The sequence below is a fragment of the Yamadazyma tenuis genome, chromosome 5 (assembly GCF_029203305.1).
Source record: "Yamadazyma tenuis chromosome 5, complete sequence".
Classification (NCBI taxonomy): Eukaryota; Fungi; Ascomycota; class Pichiomycetes; order Serinales; family Debaryomycetaceae; genus Yamadazyma; species Yamadazyma tenuis.
In genome coordinates, this window is record NC_089465.1 from 1,046,413 (window position 1) to 1,074,402 (window position 27,990).

Consider the following 27,990-nt stretch of genomic DNA (forward strand, 5'->3'; position numbering starts at 1 on the left):
GCTTTTCTTATCTGCTCGGTGAATGAGTCATGGCAATTTAATTTAACCCCCCCCCCCAAACTTGCCGCATAATCCCTCAACCATAACTCTATATATTAGCATTTAATAAACATGACCAATACACCTGATACACTTGAGAAATCAACGTTTTTGTGTGTCTTCTTTGGTCATATTTCATACTCGCTCGCCGATTCTCTACAGTAATCCCCACAAACCCACACAAAAAAAAGAACAACAAGCTCTGCTCCAAGTCCTTCCTACTTCTTCGGAAATCATGACTCATAGGTCAGGCAGTTCTTGATCAGTAGTCCCCATCAAGAACCTTCTGGAATATTCAAGGTAAATCCGGGGTAGCAGTCACATTAGAAGCAAAATTGTACCAAGCGTACCACGACCACTACCACCACCTGGCGCCAAGCCCACCTCTATGGTTAATAGGGCTCGCGCCCTCATTGCCTCCCCTCGTGCGCACACCAGCTTCGTCCCCCAGCGAAAAAAATTTAAAAGTCCGTGATTTCGCCAATTTTTTTTCTTCCTACTACATCTTTCAAATTATTTAAAATGGGTAAGGGAAAAACTCACGTTAACGTTGTTGTTATTGGTCACGTCGACTCTGGTAAGTCCACCACCACCGGACACTTGATCTACAAGTGTGGTGGTATCGACAAGAGAACCATTGAAAAGTTCGAAAAGGAAGCCGCTGAATTAGGTAAGGGTTCTTTCAAGTACGCTTGGGTTTTGGACAAGTTGAAGGCTGAAAGAGAAAGAGGTATCACCATCGATATCGCTTTGTGGAAGTTTGAAACTCCAAAGTACCACGTTACTGTCATTGACGCTCCAGGTCACAGAGATTTCATCAAGAACATGATCACTGGTACTTCCCAAGCTGATTGTGCTATTTTGATTATTGCTGGTGGTGTCGGTGAATTCGAAGCCGGTATCTCCAAGGATGGTCAAACCAGAGAACACGCTTTGTTGGCTTACACCTTGGGTGTCCAACAATTGATTGTTGCTATCAACAAGATGGACTCTGTTAAGTGGGACAAGAACAGATTCGAAGAAATCGTCAAGGAAACCACCAACTTCGTCAAGAAGGTTGGTTACAACCCTAAGTCTGTTCCTTTCGTTCCAATTTCTGGATGGAACGGTGACAACATGATCGAACCATCTCCAAACTGTCCATGGTACAAGGGTTGGGAAAAGGAAACCAAGGCTGGTAAGTCCTCTGGTAAGACTTTGTTGGAAGCTATTGACGCTATCGACCCACCTTCCAGACCAACCGACAAGGCTTTGAGATTGCCATTGCAAGATGTCTACAAGATTGGTGGTATTGGAACTGTGCCAGTCGGTAGAGTTGAAACCGGTATTATCAAGGCCGGTATGATTGTTACCTTTGCCCCAGCTGGTGTCACCACCGAAGTCAAGTCCGTGGAAATGCACCACGAATTGTTGGACGAAGGTGTTCCAGGTGACAATGTTGGATTCAACGTCAAGAACGTTTCCGTCAAGGAAATCAGAAGAGGTAACGTGTGTGGTGACTCCAAGAACGACCCACCAAAGGGATGTGACTCTTTCGATGCTCAAGTCATCGTCTTGAACCACCCTGGTCAAATCTCTTCCGGTTACTCTCCAGTTTTGGATTGTCACACTGCTCACATTGCTTGTAAGTTTGACACCTTGTTGAAGAAGATTGACAGAAGAACTGGTAAGGTTTTGGAAGAAAACCCTAAGTTCATCAAGTCTGGTGACGCCGCTATGGTTAAGATGGTTCCATCTAAGCCAATGTGTGTTGAAGCTTTCACCGAATACCCACCATTGGGAAGATTCGCTGTCAGAGACATGAGACAAACCGTTGCTGTTGGTGTCATCAAGGCCGTCGAAAAGTCCGACAAGGCTGGTAAGGTCACCAAGGCTGCTCAAAAGGCTGCTAAGAAGTAAATTATATAGTTTTGAATGCTTATAGTTGTTTGAATGATGTAGTAGACCGTCTCTCAAAACGCATTAATGTCGTGTCTGGCCACCAGTGTTAGCCTCTAACTAGAATTGGGTTCAACTTGACCAATTTGACTTCAAAACTCCCCAGATTTCACCCACTTTATCTTCCTACTATTTCTAATGTAGCCTACTTATTGAGACTTTGCTCACATCCCTTATTTTCAAGAAATCACTATTGTTGCAATATCGTCGCTTATCTTATCGTTTGACACAAAGCCGCGTCCGATTGCCGGCAAGGCGGCTGCAAATTGAAACTGGTTAGAAGGGATCCACACGTCCTCCAAATCAAAATCGGCCAGTTTTTGGCTATCCTACAGGCTTCCACAAACCAGTCATCGCTTCTCCAAGGCAAAATATAGCTCCCATTAGGCCGTGTTATACTCGGGATATTATTTGACTCGGGTCTAACTCTGGTCTGACTCCTGCGCGCGCCCTTATAAATATCTGCAAACATTCCACATGTTTTTTTGCAGATATTTATTCACTTGCTTTTATACATCACATTCCAAATGTTCAGAGGCAGTGTAAGACTTGCGATCAATCGGGCTACCATTGCTCGTGCCGTGTGCTCCCGCCCTTCAGCGGTGGCAGGTACCCGTTTTTTCGCCTCATCTCGCGCGTATGAAGCGGCAGCAAATGCTTCCACTAAGGTAGCTAACACGTCCTCAGACAATTATGCCACTGTCTACGTGCCTAAGGCCGGTCTTGACCCTCTAGACACATTTGCTCGTCGTCACATAGGCCCAACCCCCGAAAATGTGGCCCAGATGTTGAAGGAAATGGGATATAGCGATCTCGATGAGTTTCTCTCTCAGGCCATTCCTCCTCACGTGCTTCTCAAGCGTAAACTCCAGGTATCTCCAGCTAAGGGCTTCACGGAGCTGGAAATGTTGGACCATTTACATGAGCTTGCCGGCAAGAACAAGATCGTTCGGTCTTTTATTGGTAAAGGTTACGCTGGTACTCACGTTCCGCCAGTGATCCAACGAAACTTGTTGGAATCACCCGAATGGTACACCTCCTACACGCCATACCAACCAGAAATCAGTCAGGGCCGTTTAGAGAGTTTGTTGAACTACCAGACCATGATCACTTCGCTCACAGGTTTGGATATCGCCAATGCCTCTCTTTTGGACGAAGGTACTGCTGCCGGTGAGGCCATGGCCTTGTCCTTCCACAGTTTACGTGGTAAGCGTACTCAGTACGTGGTGGATATCAATTTGCATCCACAAACAAAAGAGGTGATTCGGTCGCGTGCTGGTAATATCGGAGTGGAGATTCTTGAACTTAATCTCGCTTCCGAGGAAGGTGTTGCTGAACTTGAAACCATTGCCAGCAAGGTTTGTGGGGCCCTTGTGCAATATCCTGCCACCGACGGGTCTATCAATGACTACTCTCGGATTGGTGATATAGTCCATGCTCAAAAGGGGTTGTTTGCAGTGGCTACTGACTTGTTGGCCTTGACATTACTCAAACCACCTTCGAGCTTTGGGGCTGATATTGCCTTGGGAAACTCCCAACGGTTCGGGGTTCCCTTTGGCTACGGAGGTCCTCATGCGGCATTCTTCTCCACTACTAATAAATATTCTCGTAAGATCCCGGGACGAATCATTGGTGTTTCGAAGGATCGGTTGGGAAACAAGGCCTTACGGTTGGCTTTACAAACACGTGAGCAACATATCAAGCGTGAAAAGGCCACTTCCAACATCTGTACGGCTCAAGCTTTGTTGGCCAATATGGCTGCTATGTATGCGGTTTATCATGGACCTGATGGGCTTCGTCGGATTGCTGGCCGGGTCTACGGTTACACCAAGATTTTGTCACAAAACCTTGGGGCCCATACGCTCGAAAACACCAGCTTTTTTGATACTTTAACCATCAAACTTGAAGGTACTACTGCCGATGAAGTACTTGCATTGGCCTTGAACCAATACGGAATCAACTTATTCAAGGTGAATGATTTGACGGTTTCGGTCACTTTGGACGAAACTGTCACCAGAGAAGACTTGGGTGCATTGGTCCAAATCTTTGGTGGTGACGCGGGTGTGAGTACTTTGGAAGAACTCCCTGAATTCCCTCAACAATGGACTCGTACCGACGAGATCTTGACTCATCCTGTGTTCAACACGCACCATTCAGAAACTGCCATGTTGAGGTACTTGCACTTGTTACAATCCAAAGACTTATCATTGGCTAACTCAATGATTCCTTTGGGTTCTTGTACCATGAAGTTGAATGCCACGGTGGAAATGTCCACTTTGTCGATGCCAGGATTCACTGCTCTTCACCCATTTGCTCCGGCTGACCAGGCTGAAGGTTACCGTGAACTTGTGGCTGAATTTGAAAAAGATTTGAATGATATCACTGGATTTGATGCTACCACTTTGATGCCAAACTCGGGTGCTCAAGGTGAATATACTGGTTTACTGTTGATCAGACAATATCACCAGTCCCGTGGTGACCATGAATCGCGAAACATATGTCTTATCCCTGTGTCGGCGCACGGTACCAACCCAGCTTCTGCTGCTATGTGTGGATTAAAAGTTGTTCCAGTCAAGTGTTTGGAAAATGGTTCAATTGACCTTGAAGACTTGAAACAAAAGGCTGAATTACACAGCCAAAACTTATGCTCGATCATGATCACGTATCCTTCAACGTATGGTTTGTTTGAACCTGGTATCAAATCGGCCATCGACATTGTCCATGAAAATGGGGGGTTGGTGTACCTTGATGGAGCCAACATGAATGCACAAGTGGGATTGACTTCTCCTGGAGATTTGGGAGCGGATGTATGTCACTTGAACATCCACAAAACCTTTGCTTTGAGTCACGGTGGTGGTGGTCCTGGTCAAGCTCCGGTATGTGTCAAGGAACACTTGAAGCCCTTTTTACCTCATCACACACTTGTTTCTACTCCTCATGCCACTTCTGAATCCATTAAAGCTGTTAATTCTGCGCCATTTGGATCTGCGGCTGTTCTTCCAGTGTCATACGCTTATATTAAGATGTTGGGAGCCAACCTGTTGCCATACACCTCTGCCATCGCCATGTTAAATGCCAATTACATGATGAAAAAATTACAGGCCCACTACAAGATTCTTTTCATGGATTTTGCAGCCATTAAGCACTGTGCACATGAATTCATTTTGGACTTACGTGAGTTCAAAACCTTCGGAGTCGAAGCCATCGACGTGGCTAAGAGATTACAAGATTATGGATTCCATGCCCCAACCATGTCTTTCCCGGTGGCTGGTACTTTAATGATTGAGCCTACTGAATCTGAAAATCTCGAGGAAATCGACCGGTTTATAGACTCATTGGTGGCTATCCGGGGCGAAATCAAAGCCTACGAAAATGGGGATCCTCTTGGCCAAGTGTTGAAGAATGCTCCTCATTCATTGGCCGATGTGGTTTCAACTCCACAAGAAGATTGGGCCTCTAGAGGATACACTCGTGAGCAGGCTGCATACCCACTTCCATTTTTGAAGCAAGCTAAATGCTGGCCCACCGTGGCTCGTGTGGATGATGCATACGGGGACATAAACTTGATGTGTACGTGTCCATCTGTTGAGGAGGTTGCCGAGTCGTCTTAAACGGCATACACATATATTGTATAGAAAATATTATAATAGACGAAGCGATTCCTGACAAATTGACGCTCGCATTTCGGGTCGCAATCTCAACAATAGAATTGCCAAACATCTCTAACGAGACAATCCACTTTTATTATCATGAATCTCGGCTACACGCCCCCGACTCCTCTCGGATATACGCCCCAAACTCCTCTAGGTGGCACTAGTCCTGTCTCTAGTCCTGCCAGCTCAGCGCCTCCCATAAGTGCCATCCCCACATCGTTTTCTCACGCTCATGCTCCCGCTCCACCTTTCACAACACACTCTTCATTTCCCAGCCCACAGGGCCAAGGCTTCCCATCCCAATACCCTCCGCCGGGCCTCCTTCCTCCCAGCGCAGGCTCTAATTTGCAGCAGCCATCACAAACCCCTTTGTCGTCACAAAACAATGATTCAGCAGGTTTAACATTCCCATCCACAGACTCCTCCATATCTGACAGATATTCCTACTATTTATCCACACTCCCGCTCTATTGCTCTGATTGGGGCCGTCTACCGGACTTCAGCACCGAGTGTATCGCCTTGTCGCTGTACAAAGAAGGCTTACTGAACAAACTACAGATTCTCCATGGAGTTGCCTACGGAAAAGATGCCACCACCGATTATAATGCCGCCAGCTTCAATCCTGGTGCAGATTCCGGTGTCGACACCGACGAGGCGAAATCCATTGAAGGGTTTGATTTCTACAAGGCGGCCGAGGTTTCGGTGGAATACCCCATCACCAACCTCCAGTGGGATCCAGCAATGGGTTCGGGTAGCCATGAACGGCTCGCAGCCTCGAGCGAGGTTCTACGGTTGTTCAAGGTGGACCACGACTCTTTGGACTCCAACAACAACTTCAGAATGTCTCAAACCCATTACTTAACCAACAGTACTTCTGGAGCCACTTCCGGTGGGATCATGAATTGTCCACCAGTGACGTCTTTTGACTGGAACAAACTCGAGTCCAACCTCATCATCACCGCCAGTGTCGACACCACGTGTACCGTGTGGGATCTCAATCGACTGAACCCCAATCCCGATCCTCATCAAGGGGACTCGGCCTACGTAAAGACTCAATTGATTGCACACGATCTGGAGGTGTTTGACGTGAAGTTTGTCACCGACTCCACCAATCTCTTTGCTTCGGTAGGGAACGACGGTAGCATAAGAATGTTTGACTTGAGACTGCTTGAACATCTGACAATTATCTATGAGCCTTCAAGTGGAACTGGCCCCAGTCGCCACAATTACAACTCCAAAGCGTTGCTCAAGCTAGCCACTTCGAACGTCGACCAGAACTACTTGGCTACGATTGGAGTCAACTCGAACCAGGTGATTGTCATTGATACTCGGCTTCCGGGTGTTCCAGTAGCAGTTTTGGATGGATCTCTTGGAGGTCGTAACTCGGGTGCCATTAATTCCATCAAGTGGCATCCCACTGGAAATTTCCTCCTTACGGGTGGTGATGACTGTCAGGCGTTGGTGTGGGATTGTAACAATTTCCAATTGCCTAAAGACCATGAGCATCCGTTCGTGGTAGGATCACCGGTTTTGTCGTACGAGGAGTCGCTCGAAGTGAATAATGTGTGTTGGAGGGCTCCCATGGGTGACTGGATGGGTGTGGTGAGTGGTAAAGGTTTCCAGGCAGTCCTGATATAAAGGGGGAACCCAGGCAGTTCTAATATAAAGGGGGGGGGATCCAGGCAGTCCTAATATAAAGGGGGGAACCCAGGCAGTCCTCGTGTAATAGGGTCCCAGGCAAATATACTCTTAAGCTTTTGAAGCTTATTAAACTGCCCTATTTTACTCATCGCCTAAACCTAGTTCACGTGACCATGTCTCTTACTAAAAATAGATCCCCTCCTGAACTGTGAATTGAGTTTCATGTCTTTGGTAGGCGTACGTGGTATCTGATCCAAGGCTCAAGCGGTGGTGCGACTGAAATTTAGGGCCTTACACCCAGACAAGTTCACAGCCACTCCCAAACTTCACTGGTATTCTCACAACGATATCTACTCCTATATTTAAGTGTTTGTGGTGTTAATTCCCCCTTGTAAGCCCCTCAAAAATACCTTATATTCTATCTTGAAATCCCCTTAACCTTATACATTTGATCGCAGCCCATACAGGAAATCAATACATTACTACCACAAAAAAATTTTACCAAGCAGCCCAGAATTATATCTATATATAACCAGGAAATTCCAATACCACCACCACCACCACCATTCTCAGCCCTTTCGTCAAAATACCGTTTGGCCTTCCGTGAAGTGTTGATGAAATTGGTTCCCATCCTCGGGGTCAGGAATACGGACACCAGTACAAAGAAGTTAACCAGACGACAAGACTCCCAAACAATAGATATGGCCAGTGCCGCCGTGAAAACCCTGGGCCAAGATACGACAGCCTATTCTGCTGATGGATCCGAATCGCCTATTTTCTCGTCAAATCTAAAAAGTTCCACTGCGACTGCGAACTCATTTTCTTCTTCTCCATCACAAGGCACCTCATATATGCTGACATCTACTCCCACACCCACACAGGCAACGGGCACCACGGGCAACACCGGTACGGTGTCCACGCAAACCACGACCCCCGCCACCACTTCCACCAGCAACCTCACCACGTCTAGGGATCTGGAGTCCACTTCATCTCCATCTTCCCTTGACGACGAGCTGAGCACCGTTTCTTCAGATACACCCTCCACCAGCAGTTTTGTGGTTCTGTCCGCAAGCGTTCCATCATCATTTGTGGTGTCGATGTCAAGGCGCTCCACTTCCAGCGCCTCTGTGGTGTCGCTGGAGCCTCTGTCACTGCAGTTATCATCTGAATCTTTTTTTAGCACACCCGCTTTTTCAAGCACTTTCAGCTCCCTGAGTACATTTACCACTTCTTCATTCGAGGATTTTTCCAGCCTGTCACTGGTACCTCTGTCAAAACACCAGTCACTGCATGCACCGCTGACCCTGTCGGAAGTGGCGTCTTCGCTGGAGGTCTTCAAATCTTCCAGCACCGAAGCTTCTTCTTCAGCCACCCTAGTCGAGTCGTCAAGCACCGAGTCCGAAATCACTACATCCCCGTACGTGGTGTCTGGCTCGTCTACTTTCACCCCATATAGCACGACGCTCTCTAAGCATGGAACTACTATCACCACGTTGGTCACAGTGCCTACGTCGGCTGCTGAAGATGCTTCACCAAAGAGCTCAGGCACCAACCAAAATGCCAAGCTCATTGGTGGATTGGTCGGGTCCATTGGTGGTACGATTCTTATTGGGTCGTTGGTGCTTCTCTTTCTCTTTTTGAAGAAGAGAAAGGGCAACTCTCTCAAGAACCAGAACCCCGATTTCAACGACAATTCAAATGATTCTGAATCGGAAGAGGAGGTAGCCACTGGCAAGCATGGTTTCAAGAAGCTTTTCGGCTCAAGGGCCGGGGTTCATGATAACGATCTCAAAAGCTTTGAGCATATTCCACCAGTTGCTGATGACGATAACGACGACTTCCAGTACAGAGGGGTCACCAACAATAATCTCGATTCGATATTCAAGCCTCTGGCTTCAAACTCTGGTGGGAATACTACTTATTATGGATCTACCGCTGCTGGGTCTACAGGACAAAACAGTAATCTCCATACTCGGTTCAATTCGGTCGCATACCCTAATCAGTACATGGATTTGAACGAGGAGGATGAACAATTTGACTTTGGAGACCAACTTCATACTCGTCATTCATCAGACGACGTGGATCCTCGGGTCTATGATGAAATGGATGCAGAGCATCATTTATTGGAGCCCACGAACCAGGTGTTTGGTGATAATGCCGTGAGTAACAACCTGCGGTCACGGTTCACGGAAGAGCTTTAACCGGCTGTCTAATATCTACTACATGGGTCTGGGATTAAAATAGTTAATAGTTAATCAAATTAAGAGTACTTAAAAACTCGCGAAAACTAGGTGAAAAATTTTGTTAACTACCACCATGTCTGCCAAAGGAGCTTTAGCCAAAAATGTTATGGTCAAGCTTATAGTGGGAGCCGGCCAAGCAGCTCCTGCTCCTCCTGTGGGTCCGGCATTAGGGTCCAAGGGGGTGAAAGCCATCGATTTCTGTAAAGAATTTAATGCAAGAACCGCAAATTTACAACCAGGAACTCCCATTCCATGTGTTTTGACAGTTAAACCAGATAGAACATTCACCTTTGAAATGAAATCACCTCCCACGTCTTGGTTGTTGATGAAAGCTGCCGGAATCAAGCAGGGATCCGGAAGACCTACTCATGATATCGTCGGCCAAATATCCTTGAAGCATGTGTATGAGATAGCCAAGATCAAAAAGACTGATGAAAGACATAAAGAAGTTGAAATGCAAGCCATTTGTGGAGCCATTATACTGACAGCTGATGCAATAGGTGTGAAAGTAGTGCCCTGAGCCATAGATGAGATATTCATTCCTGTAAATATATAAGTTATAAATATAATACTAACGAAGGTGCGTAGGTTGATGCAAAGAAATCAATTCTCTATACCTACTTTTTCTTATTCTTTTCAAATGCCGCTATATGGGCCTTCGACTGATCCACTTGGGTATGGTCATGGTCTTCACACCTTACACGTTCAGATACGCTGGTACCATCAGAGAGTACACGCTCTTCAACTGTGCACATTTGTACCCCTTGTAACCATGAATCTTGCAACACTTCGTCAATAGTGATTCTACAGGCAGGAGCTAACTCGACCATCCGTCCTATTAAGGGACGACAGTCTTCAGGTAATGCCAAAAGCAATCTACCTTCGCCTACCTCGTTAGAAGTGTGAGATTTTCCTTGAGTTTCGGGGTCTGTTTCCACCGCTTCTGCAATGTCCGATAAATCTCCCAATCCTTCACCGTTGGTGGTATGATGGGGAAGAGCAGCAAGGTCTGCTGGAGTACGCTTCAAAGTTTCACTAATTGGTATCATCTCACCTCTGCTGGCAAACAATTTGAAGCTATTATCGGATAATTTAGGCACTTTCCAAGGAAACTTCTTTAACATCATACAACAGTATATGATGGCAGTAGACCATACATCCACAGGACGAGGATCATACTTGTTAAACACACAAACCTCTGGTGCCAAATAAGGATCTGATCCAACAATTCCCTGAGCTTCAATCAACGTCTTGGTAAATGGGTAAGAAAACACCACTGCGGAACCAAAGTCGATGATCTTGACAATTCCTCTCTTGTCAATGACACAATTATCTAACTTCAAATCCCGGTGGGCTAACCCCATGGTATGCAAGTAATGGACTCCTGATAATATTTGCTTGAAGCAACAGTTGATTTCTTCCCGTGACATCTTGTTAGACATGACAATTGCAAATAAATCGTAATCACAATACTCCATCACTTGTAAAATATGATCATTTTCGTAACAGATTTCAATGGTTTCAATAATATTAGGATGCTTCAAAGTTGACCCAATACAATATTCTCCCGTAATCTTCTTTGCATAATCACGTTTGGTCTCGTTTTGGTACTTGTTTCTGAACTCCTTGACGGCAAATAATTGCTTGTCACTAATTCTAGTTACAAGACGAACCGAACCACCAGCTCCAGCACCCAAGTTTTCCCCATACTTACTGTATCTCTTGGAGAATGGAAGTTGGGGATGCAAGTTGACTAAGCTAGTCACTGACCCTCTCCTATCATGCTGATAATTAATTTTGTTTTGGAGCGAGTTGGAGTAACTGTTAGAAAAGCCATTAGAATAGTTGCCAGCTATAGGAGAAGTTGGCATCGATTGGCCCTGCGATGCGTATGACGAGTTGGTGGAGTTTGCCGTCAAATTGTAGGAAGTGATGGGCGTGTTACTCAAACTACCAGGAGTAGAGCGTAACGAAGAAGACAAGTTCAGCACCGTGGTTGTGTTGGGAGAAGTTGACGACTTCTTGAAAAACCGCTTCAAGTTGACCATCGAGTTATGACGAGATTGGTTGGGGAAGTACGAGTCACTAGATGATAAAGAAGAAGGTGATCCTGAAAACATTTGTCCTTGTTGTTCTTGGAACGAATTGTTGTAGAAAGAACCCAAGTCAGTAGAAGACCCCGGTCTTTTTATAGGCTTGGATTTTCCACTGAAAAAATACGATAATCCCGATTGTGAACCTGTTCTTTGGCTGGAGCCCATCAGGGCGGCATGGGCCTGGGCCACCCGTTGCTTCAGTACCACGAATCGTTGGTCAATGCTGGAGGAAGACACTTGGGGACTCAGAATATGGATCGACGATATCGGCTGACCGTTGGGTAAGTTGGGAACATGGCTGGAGCCACCAGAGGCCGACCCAGAACTTATACTGGCAGGACCCGGGGCCTCCAGTAAACTGCCCAACGTGTTGAGACTCGACGTACTGTTGGCCAGTTGGGAAAGAGTGGAGTTTCCCCGTCCACCGGGAGCGGAGTAAGGAATCGAATTCGACAAACTCTCCGAGTAGTTGAGGAACAGCGAGTGGCCCAACGAGTTCGTACGGACCACTCGAGGACTGGCATTAATTGGAGGTTTAATTGGAATGACTCTGTTGAGGCTCGAGAGTTTTGATTTCGGCGACTCCGAGACAAGCTCCGAGTCGAAAGCATCAGTTTCGTTCGTTTGGCCAATATCACTGTCTTCGGTGCCGACTTCTTGGGGCTCAAGCGTCTTTGTGTTAAAAGTGATCCCGTCAGAACTGTTGGAAGAAGGGGAGGTTTTAAGAAGACCATCTTTGAGAGAAGACGTCGAAGCATTATTGGACTGCTGGGGGGACGCTTGGTTGGAGTTGGACTCGTTTAGTAACCGGGTCAACGAACTAACCGGTAACTTATCTTTTTCGGCTTGCATGATTTATTGGGTGTTAGAAATACAAATGCTGGGAGATAAAATAGGGGCAACAAGATCTGTGTGCATGCGTTACTTCAAGGTGAAGAAGGTTGAACTTGTAAGCTTGGGTGTATGGCAAGCACAAAAGGAAGTCGATATTTTGTGATCAAACCGATTCAATGTTCTTGGACGTTATTGATCTTGACACTTTCGAGTTTGTCAATTTATCGGAGTGAGTGATAAGGGAAAAAGGAAAATGATAAAATCTTATTGGATTGCCCTCGCGGATCTCCTAGTGAAATTATGCTGATAGGACTACGGAAGAATAAAATAGAATTTAGGTCGATGAAAGTTTGTGGTTAAAGGTATGATATATTTAAGAGAAGGCACCTGGTATTGGTGGTGGGGGTTTCTGAATGGTTTTTGGTAGAATATACGTCAAGCTACTAAGGTTTTATCGGACTTATTTCTGACTGCCGACGAGACAGAAAAGAGCGATGAAAATCATACGACATGCATTTTTCTATCTACTGAGTTACTTCTTGGCCTTGGACTTTTTCTTCTTGGAACTGGTGCTACTGCCTGGCACAGACTCAGGAAATAATGGCATATCTGGTTGAATCAGTTGCCTAAGATATCCCAATTTAGAATCCAATTCTTCCACTGATGCTGGTATTTCGTGGATATCTTGTTTCTTTTTCAATTGGGCAAGATGCTTCTCCTTGGCCTCCTGTAATCTCTGTTCTTTGGGCTTTTTCAGTTCATTTTTTTTCTCCTGTTTCTTACGTTCGATAGCACTCTGTTTCTCCAACTTGGTAATCAACTCTTCTGTTTGGTCAAATATTGCAGCCTGAAGTTCCGTATCCTTAAACTCCTTTCTGCTTGGCCGGATCACTTTGCACTCCAGAATCATTTGACCTCCATCCATTTTAGCAAGGAAAGGCGCCCACAATGCAAACAAAAACGACTGTTGACCTTCATACGGATGCTTGAAGAAGATGTACCATATGGGGAACAAAAGCACGTACAACAACAATCCCCAGATGGTTCCCATCGACAAAAACCGCCTGGTAGAAGGAGATCTCATCATTCCAGGGTTCACCAAATTAATTTTGATATTACAAGGAAGCTTATCCTTTCTTTCGTATTCGTCACAACGTTTTTGGAACTCTTTGGCAAATAGCCCCATCAATAACTTGGACGTCCCATACCACAAGTACGGTTTATTCTTGTTGTATCTTTTATTCTCAAAGAGTAAATCTTCGAGATCCACTTCTCCAAGTGACTGTGACAGACATGTTGCCATCACTACCCGCACATCTCTATCACCAGGTTGGACTCTCAAAGCAGGTGCCAACAAAGTGATCAAATGGTAATGGGCCAAGTAATTAATACCTATTTGCCTCTCTACCCCTTCCTCAGTTACTTGTCTGGTCTTTCCCACTGGCAAACACTCAGCAGCACAACAGAGAATACCGTCTAACCGTCTGGGGGGTTGGTTATCAAGCCACTTCGTGGCAAACTTCCGCACCGAGTATAACGAGTTTAAATCACACTGTTCGGCGTAAATCATGAAGTTGTTGGTGGTTTCTCTCAAGTCATCGACATACTCTTCCAACCAATTATCTTCGATGGTCCGGACAAGAAGGATGATCTGTGCTCCACGAGTTGCCAACTCTTTGACAAGTTCGCTGCCGAGTCCCGAAGTTCCTCCGGTGACTATGTAAACTTTCCCGTGCATGTCTCTTTCCCAAGTGTTCATAGAGCCACGGAAGTAGTATTTTATTGCTGCCAAGCCCAACACAGCAGGGCCATATGCCTTAATGTATGGCCATCCGGGGATGATCTCTGGGCCGTTCACCACGGCGTTATGAATGATATCCACGGGCATTTGTATTTACTGGAGAATTGACGTGTTGAAGAGTGAAAATTGATTTAAAATCGCGCTGTAGAATTGACGTGCCACTCTTTCTGTTGGAATCATGGGATTATAAATAATTTTCATATTTTGTATCGACTTACGTTTCCCAGGTCAAGGCCCAGGCTGGCTGACTAAGTGAACCTCATAGTAACGCCGTTATCCTTTACGGTTGTTCCTTTTGCGATATTACCGACTGTAAATAGTCATGATTATGCCTTATTCACTCTGATGTATATGATAGCAGTCCGTACATGGACCAAATGCGTGGACCAGTTACCGGTTGACCTCATGGCGTTGTGAATGGTGGTGTACTGTCTTCTAAATTATGTGGTAAGTAATTTACTCCTAAAGGACCCTATACTGTTGGAGAAACAAACCAATTAGGAACCTGGTTCGGTTCGCTCAGCGGTTACGGTTGAACAAATAGTTTTATAATACTGTAGGTCCCAGAATTTACTGGTTACGATTACTTCAATAGCTTGGCTAACTACAACATCTTGAATAACTACAACAGCTCGAATTCCTTAAACTTTTTGACGATGAAATCGATTGGCTAGAAAACCACTGTGATGTGTGTATCCAATAAGCACTCTCCATATTTACAAGTTGTAATGAGCAGTTGTAGCGGAATTCGCAGCACCGCATGAACAGTTATATCTTCAATTACATCTACTACCAATTTGCAGCATCTGCGATGCTGCATTTTTTTGCTGCGCGAACCTCATCTGAAAAATCTGAAAAATTGTGTAGTGGACTATGGAAGAGGTGATATTCTATGTGGGCCAAGGTGATCCTACCGACAAGCAGTCGCAGGAATCGTATGCTTTTGCACAGCTGGTGCATGGTTCTAGACAGCTTCAAATGTTTCGGAACGCTGACTGTGCCAAAAACGGTGCTGCTTTTACAGGCGTCGGCATCGGAGAAAAGGCTTTTATCGCATCGCCAAACAAAGCTCTCATTAACGTCTATTCATTTGGTAAAGATGGTATCGACCAGCGAATGCCAGTTCCAGAACAGGTGAACTGTTTGGCGGTTCTCAAAATGAACACAAGTCCGTCTGATCAGAGTCTCAACAAACCTTCCTACAGAACTCCATGGTTATTGGCGGCAGGCTCTAAAACTGGTAAAGTATACATATGGGACATCCTCAGTGGAGAATTAATCTTTGCCAAGGACGTACATTACCAAAGCATCACCAAGATAGCCTTCAGTAAATGTGGAACGTTTTTAATCACCGGATCTGAGGACTCTAGGTGCCTCATCTTTAAGACCATCGAGTTGGTATCCATTTTCAACAAGGACCATGACACGAACGTCAAGCCATATATGTCCATCACCGATCACACGTTACCAGTAACAGACTTTTATGTCAGTAATGGCCTCATAAATGACGTTTCGTTGTACACTGTCTCTATAGATAGCACTTTGAGAGTGTATAACATCACGACCCGACAATTGATGCACACCTTCGTGTTATCCTCTAGTATAGAGTGTGTGACAGTGGATCCTTGTGGCAGAAACATGTATCTTGGATTGACCAATGGTCAAATTCGAGTGGTACCAATGTTCAAAGTGAACAATATGAACTTGGAAAGAGCAGGAAAGTTCGGAGAAATTCTCACTGTACCCAACGACCCAGAACTCCAGAATACGCTTACTGCCCACGACAGTGCTGTGCTGCAGTTGGAAGTTTCGCTTGACGGAATGAGTTTAATCAGTGGTGATGTTAATGGGAATGTGTATGTTTCTGACATCACCTCCAAACAGATTGTAAGAAGCTTCAAAATCAGCACCGCTATCACCCATATCCTGGCCATCGTGTGCCCTGAAGAAGCAATCAAAAACGACTTGGTGGCAGACAAACGAAGCCGGTTACTTCCTCCATTAAAGAGAGTCTTGCAAGGTCTTGACCAAGTATCATACGAAGTTAATGTCGAGATTCCCGAAGCACAAACCCACTCGGATATCAGTTTCCAACACTGGCTCGATGCCCAGGCGAGTGACGAGTTGCTGTTCAAAATCGGTACCACCTCCAGTACTGGTACAACCACCACCACATCCTCTGAAGATGGCCAGAAGTTGGCGAAATTATCCACTGCATACGCCGAGTTGAAGGCCAAGTATGACGAGTTATTGGCCGACCACCGGGCCCTCTTGTAGCACTTTTTAGCTGAATAGTAATGACCTTTAACTTACTCTAGTTTTCATCTAATGGCTTATTGTTCTTATTACGATTCACGTATTGTCTGTAGTTGGTTTTCTTGATCTCCTCCGAGGCACCACTCTTAGAGGCATTGACCTTTTTGCCCTTCGTGGAACCGAATGCTGAGAAGCCCATGAGACTAATCATATCACTATCTGGTACATCGGCAGATAAGATTCTAGCCTTAGTACGTGCTCTTCCACGGTCATCATCTTTGGGACTCGAAATCGAGTCATCATAACTAGACAGCTTCTCGGAGTCGAATGGTTCTCTTTCTGTAGTCAGTCCATCGGTTTTGGTGTTTGTGGACCTTTGTTTTGGAAGTTGTTTTGGTGATGTGGCATCGGCTGAAACGAATGACAAAAACTCCGAAGCGTCGCTGTCTTCTTCCAGACCCACCGTGGCACCATGGGACGTTGTGTCTCTGCGTTTACGCTCCATAGGAGGCAGTCTGGACCGTGGTCTATTCATGTAATTTAAAGCACACACTATCAACTCCTGGCGAATTCCTGTATCTCAAATCATCGCACCTCGCTCTTTTTTCTCACTCTTGTAACCTAAGAACAGACGTCGGTATGGAAGAAGAGAAGCTCACCAAAAAACAGAGAAAAGCTCTTGAGTTCAGAAAGAAGATTGAGAAGAAGGAGAAGAAGCCGGAGGAGCCAAAACCAACGGATACAGAAACCCAAAAAAAGAGAAAACTTGGAGATGAGGTAAGTGCCGCCAGTGATGAAGATGCACCTAAAAAGAAAAGAAAGACCAGAAGAGGTAAGAAGGGTAAAGGGGTCAACGGTGGTAAAGGCCCTCGTTTCCTTTTGTTTGTGGGGAACCTTCCGTACGATGTTTCTGAAACCGAATTGGCTAAACATTTCAAAAATTCCAAGCCTGACAGAATGAGAATAAGGAAAGACAAGGGAATAGCGTTCTTGGAGTTCGACAACGATACTAGGGAAATCCAAAGTAAGATGGAATCAGCTTTGAGAATGCATCATTCTATGGTAAGAACTCGGAAGATCAACGTGGAGTTGACTGTTGGAGGTGGTGGTAACTCTGAGACCCGAGTACAGAAGATCAAGGGCAAGAACGATAAGCTTTTGGAAGAAAGAAGGGACCGGGTCAAGACGAAGGGAAGTGCGGCGGTAGATGGTGCTGATACTGAAGGCATACATCCATCCAGATTAGCAATGGTGAACAAGTAGCATACGGTTACATAGTAATATAGAAGCATACATGGATTATTACAAACGTACATGGATTCTATTAACAACATGCTTCATTTTCAGAAAACAATATACCGACAGGCTTACTGAATAACTGTCCGCATAAGTTGATACACTTACAAAATAGAACACTTTCTGCTCTTTCTAACGGTTCTTTTTCTTTGAGTAGATCCACCGGTCCCAGCTCCACTCTTATCAGCAACAGTTTTAGTTTGATAAGTTTGTGCCAGCTCTTTGACGGGAGGATCCAATACAGCACTTATAGCATAGTCAAATACGTCATTGACGCCCTGTTGAGTGGCAGCAGAGCATTCCATATATCTAACACATCCCAATTCCTTGGCCATTTTTGTACCTTGCTCAAGCGTTATAGGCTTCAAGTTTTTTTCACTCAAATCATCCAAAATGTGTAAATCATCTCTCAAGTCAACCTTGGTTCCTACAAGTAAAATCAAGATATCCTTAGGCGAATGATGTAATAATTCAGGTATCCACTTGGATTTGATATTGTGGAAAGAATCAGGCGATACCACTGAAAAGCAGCATAAAAAGATCTCAGTTTGTGGATAACTCAAAGGTCTCAATCGGTCGTACTCCGCCTGACCAGCAGTATCCCAGAGTCCCAATTTAACCACTTCTCCGTCTATCAAAACAGAAGCCGAGTAATTGTCGAAAACGGTTGGGATGTAATCATTGGGAAACGTATTAGTAGTATAACTGATCAAGAGACAAGTTTTACCTACGGCCCCGTCACCCACTACCACTGCTTTGATGCTTCTCATGAGATGTTCAAATGCAAAAAAACGATTGTGTTTAAGAAACAAAAAGGGAGCTTTTTCGTAGATAGTTTTTTTTCCACTTGACAATTATCGCACCAGTTGAAAACGCATATAGGAGAGACATTGGTTTTAATAATATCGAAAACAACTTCAGGGGCAAAAGAACCAACTTTCGGAAACATAGATGGTTTGTGGAGGTACAGTCGATTTTTTTGTCTTTTTTCCTCCTTTTTCTTACTTTACACTTACTACTTTCTTACATGTATGCCTAAATGTTGTAATAATGGGTTGTCCAGTTGCAGTTTTTACGAATCTCATAAAAGAATAGGTCAGATAAACAACAGGATGACACAAAAAGTTCTTACAATCCACAAAAATAATTTTTTCCGTAGTTGCAGCCACACTAGTACCAGGGCCGGCACCCATCGACTCGAGGCTGGCTGGCTTCGCTTGGCACTGCCGTTCTCGTCCGGTAGTGGTTGAAAATATTGAGATAACAGCCGCTTGATTTTCGCACCAGGAAAAACGAAGGCGATTAACTCGTTGAACTACCATGAAACTTATGACATACAAGGAGTTACTCCCTGTTGGAACGGGGTTGATCATATTCGCTACTGGGTTTGGACTTGGTGCTGTCTATAGTAATTTGCCATATGACTATGCCACTTTGTGGAGCTCTCCAGCAGATAGTACGGCTGCTTTCCAAGCATCTTTTGATCACTATTTGAGATGGGCCAATGTTCCAGCTAGAGTGCATTACATGTTACACTTTGTGTTTGTGATTGGTTTGGTTGGATGTTTGATCAAGATTTTCAAGCCCACTGAAGATACCAAGTATTTTGAGTATGGAACCATGGGGATGCTTTTGTTGTCGATTGTGATATATTTGAGCAACTTGAGAACTGGAATCAACTCGTGTTTCCACAACCAGTGGGGTGAAGTCCCCATGGAAACCGGAATCAATGTTATTGCTGCATCCCAGTTCTTTATTGTGGTATTGCTTGTAGGTGTATTGGTCTTACAAGGAGGTTTGTACTATGCTGAATGGTATGATAAGCAGTTGAAAATTGAGTTTTATGAGCAGAACCCAGACTACAAGGAGGTAAACGGTCAACCCACCAAGGTGGACGAGTTGACTGCTGCTGGTAATGAGGAAGGTGAAGCTGTGGCTATCACCTCGGGTGCCGATGTGAAGAAGGACAAGAAAGACAAGAAAGACAAGAAGAAGAAGAAACAGTAGAGGCGAGTCTTTTAGTATGTACATCTAGGGCTGAATCAGATATTTCCCATTGTGTATAATATGAATCACGTTGTAGAATTCTTGAAACTGCCTCTCCACAAGAATCAATCAAAGTCGCACTTCGCATTGGCCAATAAAATTTTTGTCAATAGTAAACCAACGCAAATATGGGTGTAGCAGACAAAGTATACGGTGAATACCCAGTCTACTTTAAGCAACCAATCAGAGTATGTATAACTATTGAAGAGCACAAGGACCATCAGTGTTACAGTTTTGTGGAGTTCTTACTGTTTGAAGGCAACGACCTATCAAGGTGACATAAACAACACCATAATGCATATACATGTGAAGGAGTAGAAATGTAACAACAAATCCCAGCAATTTTAGATGTTTCACCAGTCAAAAGAAGTTAGACAGCACATGAATATCCATAGAAACATGAAATAGGATATGATCCAGATATTTAAGCTTTCACGTCAAGTATCGACATCATCCACAAACCTTAACAAGCTCGTCCTAACAGCTTTTGAAGACTGTCCCATAGAACCACCATATACTAACGCCCTGTAGTGGTTGAAATATCATGCACACACAAAACCACACTTTTTTTGGTCAATTGCCTTTGGATTATCAGCTCCAGTATTATTGTTAGCCACTCCTATAAGAAGAAAGTACTTGTGGGCCGACCATGAACCAATTCCTCGCACCTATCCTTTGCCCAATAGACCAAGAGACAAAAACTTGTCGGGATACGATGATTAACCGCATATAGATAATACTACAAAACGTGCAGCTGAACCTGTAGAAACTTAAATAGCCCTCAACAGTTACCCACTTGGAGGAGTTATATGAGTTGAAGCAGACTTTTCATTCCTAGGTATCTACTTCTTACAACGTCTTCTTTCCCAAATACCAACTTCTCTACTACTTCTCAATCGCAAATCAGCCTAACAAAAAAGTCGCACAACCGAGATGAAAATTTTTATCCACAGAAGCATGTTGCCAATAAATAGAATCGGACTCAGACTGTTCCATAACAGTGTCATCTGTCGCAACAGTCTCTTCGGAGAGTTCACCAAGAGAACAGATCCGGTGGCTGATTTCAAGCCGAAGGAGGTGACAGAAGTGGATTCTGAGTCAGATAAGAAGGTCAGACCAAAGGACGACCAAGACTTACAAGCATTCTACAGAAAGGAAATGGAACAGAAGCAAATCTCCGATGCCAAGTTCATCACCCCTTTAAAAAGAGAATTGTTCCAGCTCAACGTCGATAAGAACGGGTTTTTCAAGAACCATGATATTGTCACCAAAGACAGTAAACCATACAAGATCTCCTTGACGGAAAAAGAGATAGACATATTAGAACCTACCATATTTTTGAAGTCCTTGAGACTCAAAGGATCGATGAAGAAGGCCACTATTGTCAACCGGTTTGTGCGGGGGTTAAATGTAAAAAATGCCATAAACCAATTACATTTCAATCCAAAGAAAATGTCTACCGAACTTGAAAAATTGTTGAAACAAGGTTTGGAACAATCCCGTGAGTTGAACATGAATGAAGATAAACTCTATATTCAAAGTTTATGGGTGGGAAGTGATGGAGACTGGCAAAAACGATTGGATCCTAAAGGAAGAGGTAGAATGGGAATGATTCGTCATAGATACGTGCACTTGAAGTGCATTTTGAAGGGAGATTTGACCAAAAAACGGTTGGCATACGAGAGGCAGCTCAAAGATAGCTTTAAGAAGCCAAAGATGGGGTTGAATAATCAACCATTAAACTTCAGCAATGTTCCGTTCTATAAATGGTAGATTGGAAATGGTTGCAACCCGGACCGTCGCAACCGCGAGTGCAACCGCCACAGCCCCAGGTCTCGAACTTTAAAACAACACTGCTCTAATTACATACTCGTACGTACAACCACTGCGGGCAAACCTGTAAATATAAAATAAATGGTTTAGATGCAATTTTCGTTATAGTGCAAGTCCAAAAAAAAATTGATATTTAAGGAGACGACTCTGTCATTTATTTTATCCCTTTAATTTCACACAGTTTAAGAACTGCCATAAACAATTTTTAATTTAATTCCTTCAAGTTACAGAACAAGGGTGTATATTTCAAGCACCTCTTATCCCCTTTCTTAAGTGTTTTTTCAGGCCTTTGCATCATGGGATTACAGTATACCAACTTTTTTGAGGAGGAAGATTATGAGTCTAGTGACACCCAAATCATTGTCTGCGCTGAGTGCTCATGCCATTTGTGTTTATCCAGCTTGGTTATAAGCGACTCTTTCAGCAGCATCTCCGGCCAAGCATACTTTGTGGACAAGCTCATCAACATTTCGGCTGACAAGGAGATTGAAGAGACGCAAATGAGGACAGGGCTTTATTGGGTCAAGAAGATTAGATGCCACCAGTGTATGAATGTATTGGGGTGGAGCTACGTGAAGTCTGCCAGTTCTAGAGAGAGCTATAAGGTTGGGAAATTTGTCATTGAAGATGCGTACATTCGGTTCATTGACAATAATTCATCTACCAAGAACTTGATAGAGTTGACCAAACAAAACTACCGTAGACGTTTAAGTTCCAATTCCACCTTGGTTGAAGAAGACGAGTTCAAGTTTGGCGACTTGAAGTGCTTAAATCGGTTACGGTTGCAGAACGTCAAGGAGTTGGAAAATGAATCGGACGCCGATGTGTTGGTGGATTATTAGGCTGGCAATTGCACATATATATACTTTTAGAGAATGGCCACAAGGAGGGTTTTTTGGGTATGGATGACCTGTTGGCACGGTTAGGGATATGGATAACCAGATGGCATGGATGCCGGGTTTGGTAGGACTAGTTAATAGGTTAATAAATAAATTAGAAAAATGTTGAGTAGTGTAGAACAAATTTAGACCAGGGCTTTGGTAGCGGAACCTTTATGAGACAGGGCTGGTACCGAGAAGCGAGTAGGGGTGACGTGGTTGTGAGGACATTGAGCTCCCCATCACAAACACGACTACGTGGAACACGACTTGTTGAACACGACCATCGCTTGAGGGTGGCTGCAAATGGAGGTTGCAGCCGCGCGCATCGCAACACTTTTATGGGAATGTCTATTGTTGTACTATACACGGGATCATTTAGTTTTGACTTATCGCCACTAGATTAGCCACTCTTGGGAGTCATCTTGGAGTATATGAGTACATAAGCTGATGGGTCGTTCAATGCTTGGATTTCGCTGATCTTATTAATGTATTCATCGTCGTAGGTGTACCACGATTTATCTGGTTGTAAGCAGTGGGAAATGTAATGTCCCGAACTTAAACTACGTCCTTCGTGACTGATAATGGAAATCAACTGGTACACTGTGGGGGATTTCTTGGTGGTATAATCGGTCATATCCAAGTAGTTCGAGTACTTCATCAGTTGCTTGACTTTCATGGATTGACTGCCATTAAACTTAAACCGCTTTAGATGCACCGTCAAATATTCGGGAGCAATATCCACCGTACTGTGCTTGAGGGCATTAGTATTGAGACGGCACTTTTCACAGAAATACCCCGACTCTTTGTCTTGGTTGTCAGTTTTGATGAGCTCTTGGCTGAAAAAGTCCTTGAGCGATCGGGAGATGGAGTATTTCAGTTGTTTCCGCTTCTTAAACCCTAGTGACAAGTCATAGAACTCCTGCTTTGTAGTGCTCTTATTGTGGCATCTTTCACATACGACTGTTTGGTTTAATAATCCCCCAAATATATCGTAGATAATGGACTTGTTCAATTTGACTCCTTTGGGAGTGGAATCCTCCTGTAAACGAGACATCAAACTCATGAAATATTCGTGGCTATCTTCTTGTTGCCATTCAGACATCATGCAGTTGATATCCCCCAATCTGTTGATGACTCGCTTGGGGTGAATATACTTCTTCTTGTTATTATCGAGGTTCCACAATCGGTGGGCCAATTCAGCCAATACGTGTGTCACCGACTTCACCGGTAATGTCTTATTGTGACGGTCTGAGTGCACTTCCGCGAGGTAGTTGGTGATGGCAGGAATATGAACCATCGATTGAATAGCCGTATTCATATAGCAGGTAACTCCTTGATTAAGAAGTCCCAATGGTTTCCGATTAGTGTACAGTTTGACAAAACTTTTATTAATTCGACGAGACCCGTTACTGCCTCTATCACGAGGGAATTCGTTGAAGTCATAGAACCCAGATGTGTCGATGGCACTGGATTCGGGTTCTGCTTGGGATGACGATGAGCTTGGACTTGCACCGGTAGCAGAAGCAGGTACATCGATTTCGAGCTCGCCCGGTTCGCCTGGATCCTTCACATCTTGTTCGAGGTCATCACGTAAAACGGCCTTGAGGGTATCCAAGTCTTCAGGGTCTGAAGGTGATTCAGCCGAAGGGGATTCAGAAGGCGAAATGTTTTGAGAAGCGTTATAGTCTGAGTCTGACGAGCTGCTGTTGTACTCGTGGGCGGACTCGAATACATCGGACGAAGAGGGAGACGGAGACGGTATGGCGGTGTTTGTTTCGTGGTCAGGAAAGTCAGTACCTTGTTTAGAATTGGAATCGGCTATTTGGGGTGTAACAGCGATTTCTTCTCCTAGGTCTTCATCGCTGTCGGCCAAGGCTGCCACCTTTCGGCGCTTTGTATTGCTGGTGCCGTACTGGCGCCCAGTGTAGGCCTGTAAAGCTTCTGCCATAGAAACCGGTCTCTTTTTCGTAGGCTTTGCTTTCTCAGCGGACGAAGTTGATATGCCGGAGTTTTTGTTTATTTCAGGGTCAGCTGATTCAGGTTTGGTATTGGGGTTACTCAACACGACGATTTTACTTGAATGGACTTCATTTACGGTTTCGAGCGAGTTGTTTTGGATGAATTTTAATGGGTTCATCAAAATGCGATCGATGATGGGACTGATAGTTTTCTTCTTCATGGAGGCAGGTCAAAACGGGGGGAAGCGCGGGAGAAAACGGGAGATACAAGGGCCGAGGGGGAGAATAGGGAAAATGTGTCGACACGTGACGTGGGGGCTGGTAGCAAAACGAGGGCGATGGGATGAGATTTTTGGGCCCTTTGGTGTTTTGCAGTTTTTAGTGGGAAGGAAGTCTGCGCGAAAATTTGATGGATGTTATCGCGAATGTCGTATGGGTTGGGGAGTGGGAAAGGGTGTCGTGGTATGTCGCGTTCACTACACTATCTCTACAAACTAATGCAAAAAATACTTCATTATCGGGTTAATTGAAAAGCTTTCGTTGGATATCTTGAACAATCAATTCCCTCACCTCATGTGTTCCCAAGCGATTACACCCATCAGCTAATAAAGCCAAATCCTTGTTACCAGCAATACGTCGACGAAACTTCCTAGGTTTTGTATAGATGCTGGCCTCATCATTGGAAGTATCGTCGTCTAGGTCGTCATAGTTGACATCGACGGAGCTGAGCACATCATCTTCCATCATATCATCTTCAGGTATGGTTGATGGAGGAGGAACAGGACTGGTAATTCGATGTTTGCTGGCGGCATTATAGGGATTAAGGTGGTTGGAAGCTTCGGCCTCGGCCAGTTTCACAAAGAGTCCGTTGAACTGCGTCGCGAGTCTTCGATGGCTATTCATTTGCGATGTGATCTTCTCTGTACCCTCACCTTCCATAGACATACGTCCTTCATGACCCGCATGACATACGAGACGGGTGGCCTTAGTTATGGCGTCCATCTTGCTGGCCTCATGCGACTCAGCAACCTCGGGTTTCACCACCAACTCTTGGACCCATGTTTCCTTGTTCATGAATCTCACAAGCTCTTCATCAGCGGTGGTGCGGTAGATTTCAATATCCAACGAGTAGTACAGGTCAGCATGATTACCAAAACGGGCTCTTTTCTCGGTCGTCACACCTGACGGGTCGGTCTTGAAGTCATCCGGATACGTTCTAAATGCTCCGAGTTCTATTTTACCTTGCTTGATACTTTTGAACGGGTCAATCACAATCGCAAGATAAGGATCCTGAATCTGATTCAAACTCTGGGTCGATACGTCAATCCCACTGAGCCAGCAACCATACCCGGGGTGTGAATGGTACCATCCCACAATATTCTCATTGGGACGTAGTTTATTATTGAGTTGGAGGTACAGAACCATATACTCATATCCCTCGAGCTGAGCATTAACACGAGTTTCAGTGCCTTCAACAGGAATGGCGTAGACATCCGTCACAATGATACATCCCGCATGGATTTTCCCTATAAGCAGACCCATGATTTCGATGTCTCCGCCTAGAGCGGCATGTTGTGCCATTTTAAATACTGCTAGGGTGGAGATGGCGGTTTTGGTAAAGTATTTGGGGTCTTTTTTCCAGGGCCTTTTAGCCATAGCCTTGGAGTCTCCGGCAACCGAGTGGTAGAAGTCACCGTCAGCGACACTCACAGACGAGGAGGTATCCACCTTGAAGTACTTGCTGAGTTCCTGAAGGTGTGTCATTGGGGTTAGAGTTGGTCGCGCAGTTTTGATGCTGCAAAAGTGCGCGCCAAGTCAATACCGCTGGTCTACTACAAGATTCGTTCACATTATAAATTTCTCTATTTCTTTCCTAACTCAGTCACGTGGATCTGGTCCACTCCATCACTCTCAATATCACCAATACTTCCCAACCTGTCTTCTTCAAATAACCGGGAAAGCTCCTCCAAAGTAAGCCCCAAAGTCTCGGGAAACAAAAAGTACACCAAGGTCAACCACACCAAATTGAGACACATGTAGAAAATATAGTATTTCCATGTGATCTTAGCAAGTGCAATAGGGTTGACATACATGTTGATGATCAAAGCCACCTGTCCCACCAAGTTCTTCCATGCGAGCCCCTTGGCTCTAATACTAAATGGTAACAACTCGGTGGTGTATGAGTACAACAACGGGTTACAGGCGATGTTGTAGGAGAAATCATAGAGAAATAACATCACAATCACTCCATATGCCACATTAACACTGTTGGTTTTAGCATACTCGGCCGTCAAAGCGGTGAAAGGAATGTTAACCACGATCATTCCAATGATCGAGAGCATCCACATAGGTCTTCTTCCAACCCTAGCAGAAACATAGGCTCCAAGTACTGAAGACACAAGGTTCATGACATTCAAACCGGTGTTAATCCCCGTTTGTTTTGAGGGATTGTTGATTCCTACCAACTCCAAAATGGAGGTGAAGTAAAAGGTGATGATGGACTGGCCCGACCACAAAGCCATCAATGTCATGATGGTAATCACCATAAATCTCTTTCTGTGGGGCTTGTGCAGTAAAATTTGCTTGTAGGACTGAGTGTCTTTTGAGTTCAAAATAGCCACCTCGATATCATCGACTTCCTTAAGCACCAAGGGATCATTCAAGTCTCCATTGGAATGATACTTGGCCAAGGTTGCAAGAGCCTGCTCTTTCTTCCCCCGGACAATGAGGTAAGATGGCGATTCGGGCATAAAAATTGTGAAGGGAATACAAACCAATGGGAACACTCCTTGGATAAAACTGGGGATTCTCCACCCCATGGAGTTGGTGACCGACATGTGAGTAGTTCCGAACGCAGTGGCAGCACACACGATACTTCCCACGTACCAGAAGGGATTGAAAAGTGATACCAAAGTTCCTTTCATTCTTGGGTGTGCTAACTCAAAAAGCATTGCTGGTCCTGAGTTGGTTATGGAGGCAATTCCTACCCCCATAATGAACCGGGCACACAAGTATTGGGCGTATGTGTACGAAGAAGCTTGAATGGCAGCACCAATAACGGTGAGAACCTGTCCCAAGAGTAAGCCCAATTTTCTACCAAACCTGTCAGCAAACATACCACATGGAATCGAACCAGCCAAACATCCCATGAAATAAATAGAGGTGATAATTCCGAGCTGGGAAGAATCAGGGTTTCCAAGCATAGTTTTCCAGCTTGCAAATGCTTGCAAATTGGAAGTGTTGGAAGCGTCAAACCCAGTACATATCTGAGAGAAGAACACCACGAAGATCCAAACCTGAAGTTTTCTGAGACCTGGATCTTTATACCATATTGGAGCGGTGTTGTTTGGAAGGGTGAGAATCTCGTCGATGTGACCGGAGGTGGACTTTCTGGCTTCTTTGTTAATTTTGAACATCTTTAATTAGAAGTTCATTATATGTGCCAATTATGCATCCTTTATATATCAAATGGCAG

General features: G+C 44.6%; 15 protein-coding genes across 15 annotated transcripts; 9 read left to right on the plus strand and 6 right to left on the minus strand. All coding sequences in view use genetic code 12, as the record gives it.

Moving 5' to 3' along the window:
• Positions 1-561: 561 nt before the first annotated feature.
• TEF1_2 (translation elongation factor EF-1 alpha) lies at positions 562-1,938 on the plus strand (the record flags this gene model as incomplete). Its single annotated transcript, XM_006686002.2, has 1 exon — positions 562-1,938. One exon carries the CDS (start codon positions 562-564, stop codon positions 1,936-1,938), a length of 1,377 nt encoding a protein of 458 aa, XP_006686065.1.
• Positions 1,939-2,504: 566 nt separating this feature from the next.
• On the plus strand, positions 2,505-7,268 carry GCV2 (glycine decarboxylase subunit P; the record flags this gene model as incomplete). The annotated part of the gene is made up of 2 exons (XM_006686001.2): positions 2,505-5,578; positions 6,134-7,268. 2 exons carry the CDS (start codon positions 2,505-2,507, stop codon positions 7,266-7,268), a joined length of 4,209 nt encoding a protein of 1,402 aa, XP_006686064.2.
• A 748-nt stretch (positions 7,269-8,016) lies between these two features.
• Positions 8,017-8,723, minus strand: PSN45_004183 (uncharacterized protein; the record flags this gene model as incomplete). Its single annotated transcript, XM_066158230.1, has 2 exons — positions 8,017-8,644; positions 8,719-8,723. The coding sequence occupies 2 exons, from the start codon at positions 8,721-8,723 to the stop codon at positions 8,017-8,019; spliced, it is 633 nt and encodes a 210-aa protein (XP_066014327.1).
• An 864-nt stretch (positions 8,724-9,587) lies between these two features.
• On the plus strand, positions 9,588-10,034 carry MRPL19 (mitochondrial 54S ribosomal protein uL11m; the record flags this gene model as incomplete). Its single annotated transcript, XM_006685999.1, has 1 exon — positions 9,588-10,034. One exon carries the CDS (start codon positions 9,588-9,590, stop codon positions 10,032-10,034), a length of 447 nt encoding a protein of 148 aa, XP_006686062.1.
• A 97-nt stretch (positions 10,035-10,131) lies between these two features.
• Positions 10,132-12,462, minus strand: NPR1 (Nitrogen permease reactivator protein; the record flags this gene model as incomplete). Its single annotated transcript, XM_006685997.1, has 1 exon — positions 10,132-12,462. One exon carries the CDS (start codon positions 12,460-12,462, stop codon positions 10,132-10,134), a length of 2,331 nt encoding a protein of 776 aa, XP_006686060.1.
• Positions 12,463-12,976: 514 nt separating this feature from the next.
• Positions 12,977-14,332, minus strand: PSN45_004186 (uncharacterized protein; the record flags this gene model as incomplete). The annotated part of the gene is made up of 2 exons (XM_066158231.1): positions 12,977-13,726; positions 13,754-14,332. The coding sequence occupies 2 exons, from the start codon at positions 14,330-14,332 to the stop codon at positions 12,977-12,979; spliced, it is 1,329 nt and encodes a 442-aa protein (XP_066014328.1).
• A 786-nt stretch (positions 14,333-15,118) lies between these two features.
• IPI3 (Pre-rRNA-processing protein ipi3) lies at positions 15,119-16,522 on the plus strand (the record flags this gene model as incomplete). Its single annotated transcript, XM_006686483.1, has 1 exon — positions 15,119-16,522. One exon carries the CDS (start codon positions 15,119-15,121, stop codon positions 16,520-16,522), a length of 1,404 nt encoding a protein of 467 aa, XP_006686546.1.
• Positions 16,523-17,140: 618 nt separating this feature from the next.
• On the plus strand, positions 17,141-17,764 carry NOP6 (40S ribosomal subunit biogenesis protein; the record flags this gene model as incomplete). Its single annotated transcript, XM_006685995.1, has 1 exon — positions 17,141-17,764. The coding sequence occupies one exon, from the start codon at positions 17,141-17,143 to the stop codon at positions 17,762-17,764; it is 624 nt and encodes a 207-aa protein (XP_006686058.1).
• Positions 17,765-19,117: 1,353 nt separating this feature from the next.
• CSH3 lies at positions 19,118-19,804 on the plus strand (the record flags this gene model as incomplete). Its single annotated transcript, XM_006686480.2, has 1 exon — positions 19,118-19,804. The coding sequence occupies one exon, from the start codon at positions 19,118-19,120 to the stop codon at positions 19,802-19,804; it is 687 nt and encodes a 228-aa protein (XP_006686543.1).
• A 167-nt stretch (positions 19,805-19,971) lies between these two features.
• Positions 19,972-20,566, plus strand: N19M (n19m, NADH-ubiquinone oxidoreductase 9.5 kDa subunit; the record flags this gene model as incomplete). The annotated part of the gene is made up of 2 exons (XM_006685993.2): positions 19,972-20,031; positions 20,375-20,566. 2 exons carry the CDS (start codon positions 19,972-19,974, stop codon positions 20,564-20,566), a joined length of 252 nt encoding a protein of 83 aa, XP_006686056.2.
• Positions 20,567-20,800: 234 nt separating this feature from the next.
• mrpl22 (mitochondrial 54S ribosomal protein uL22m) lies at positions 20,801-21,616 on the plus strand (the record flags this gene model as incomplete). The annotated part of the gene is made up of 1 exon (XM_006685992.2): positions 20,801-21,616. The coding sequence occupies one exon, from the start codon at positions 20,801-20,803 to the stop codon at positions 21,614-21,616; it is 816 nt and encodes a 271-aa protein (XP_006686055.1).
• Positions 21,617-21,972: 356 nt separating this feature from the next.
• Positions 21,973-22,518, plus strand: PSN45_004192 (uncharacterized protein; the record flags this gene model as incomplete). The annotated part of the gene is made up of 1 exon (XM_006685991.2): positions 21,973-22,518. One exon carries the CDS (start codon positions 21,973-21,975, stop codon positions 22,516-22,518), a length of 546 nt encoding a protein of 181 aa, XP_006686054.1.
• A 439-nt stretch (positions 22,519-22,957) lies between these two features.
• Positions 22,958-24,736, minus strand: PSN45_004193 (ubiquitin carboxyl-terminal hydrolase; the record flags this gene model as incomplete). Its single annotated transcript, XM_006686479.2, has 1 exon — positions 22,958-24,736. The coding sequence occupies one exon, from the start codon at positions 24,734-24,736 to the stop codon at positions 22,958-22,960; it is 1,779 nt and encodes a 592-aa protein (XP_006686542.2).
• Positions 24,737-25,037: 301 nt separating this feature from the next.
• On the minus strand, positions 25,038-26,279 carry RRI1 (COP9 signalosome catalytic subunit rri1; the record flags this gene model as incomplete). The annotated part of the gene is made up of 1 exon (XM_006686477.2): positions 25,038-26,279. The coding sequence occupies one exon, from the start codon at positions 26,277-26,279 to the stop codon at positions 25,038-25,040; it is 1,242 nt and encodes a 413-aa protein (XP_006686540.1).
• Positions 26,280-26,377: 98 nt separating this feature from the next.
• On the minus strand, positions 26,378-27,931 carry PSN45_004195 (uncharacterized protein; the record flags this gene model as incomplete). The annotated part of the gene is made up of 1 exon (XM_006685990.1): positions 26,378-27,931. The coding sequence occupies one exon, from the start codon at positions 27,929-27,931 to the stop codon at positions 26,378-26,380; it is 1,554 nt and encodes a 517-aa protein (XP_006686053.1).
• Positions 27,932-27,990: the final 59 nt, after the last annotated feature.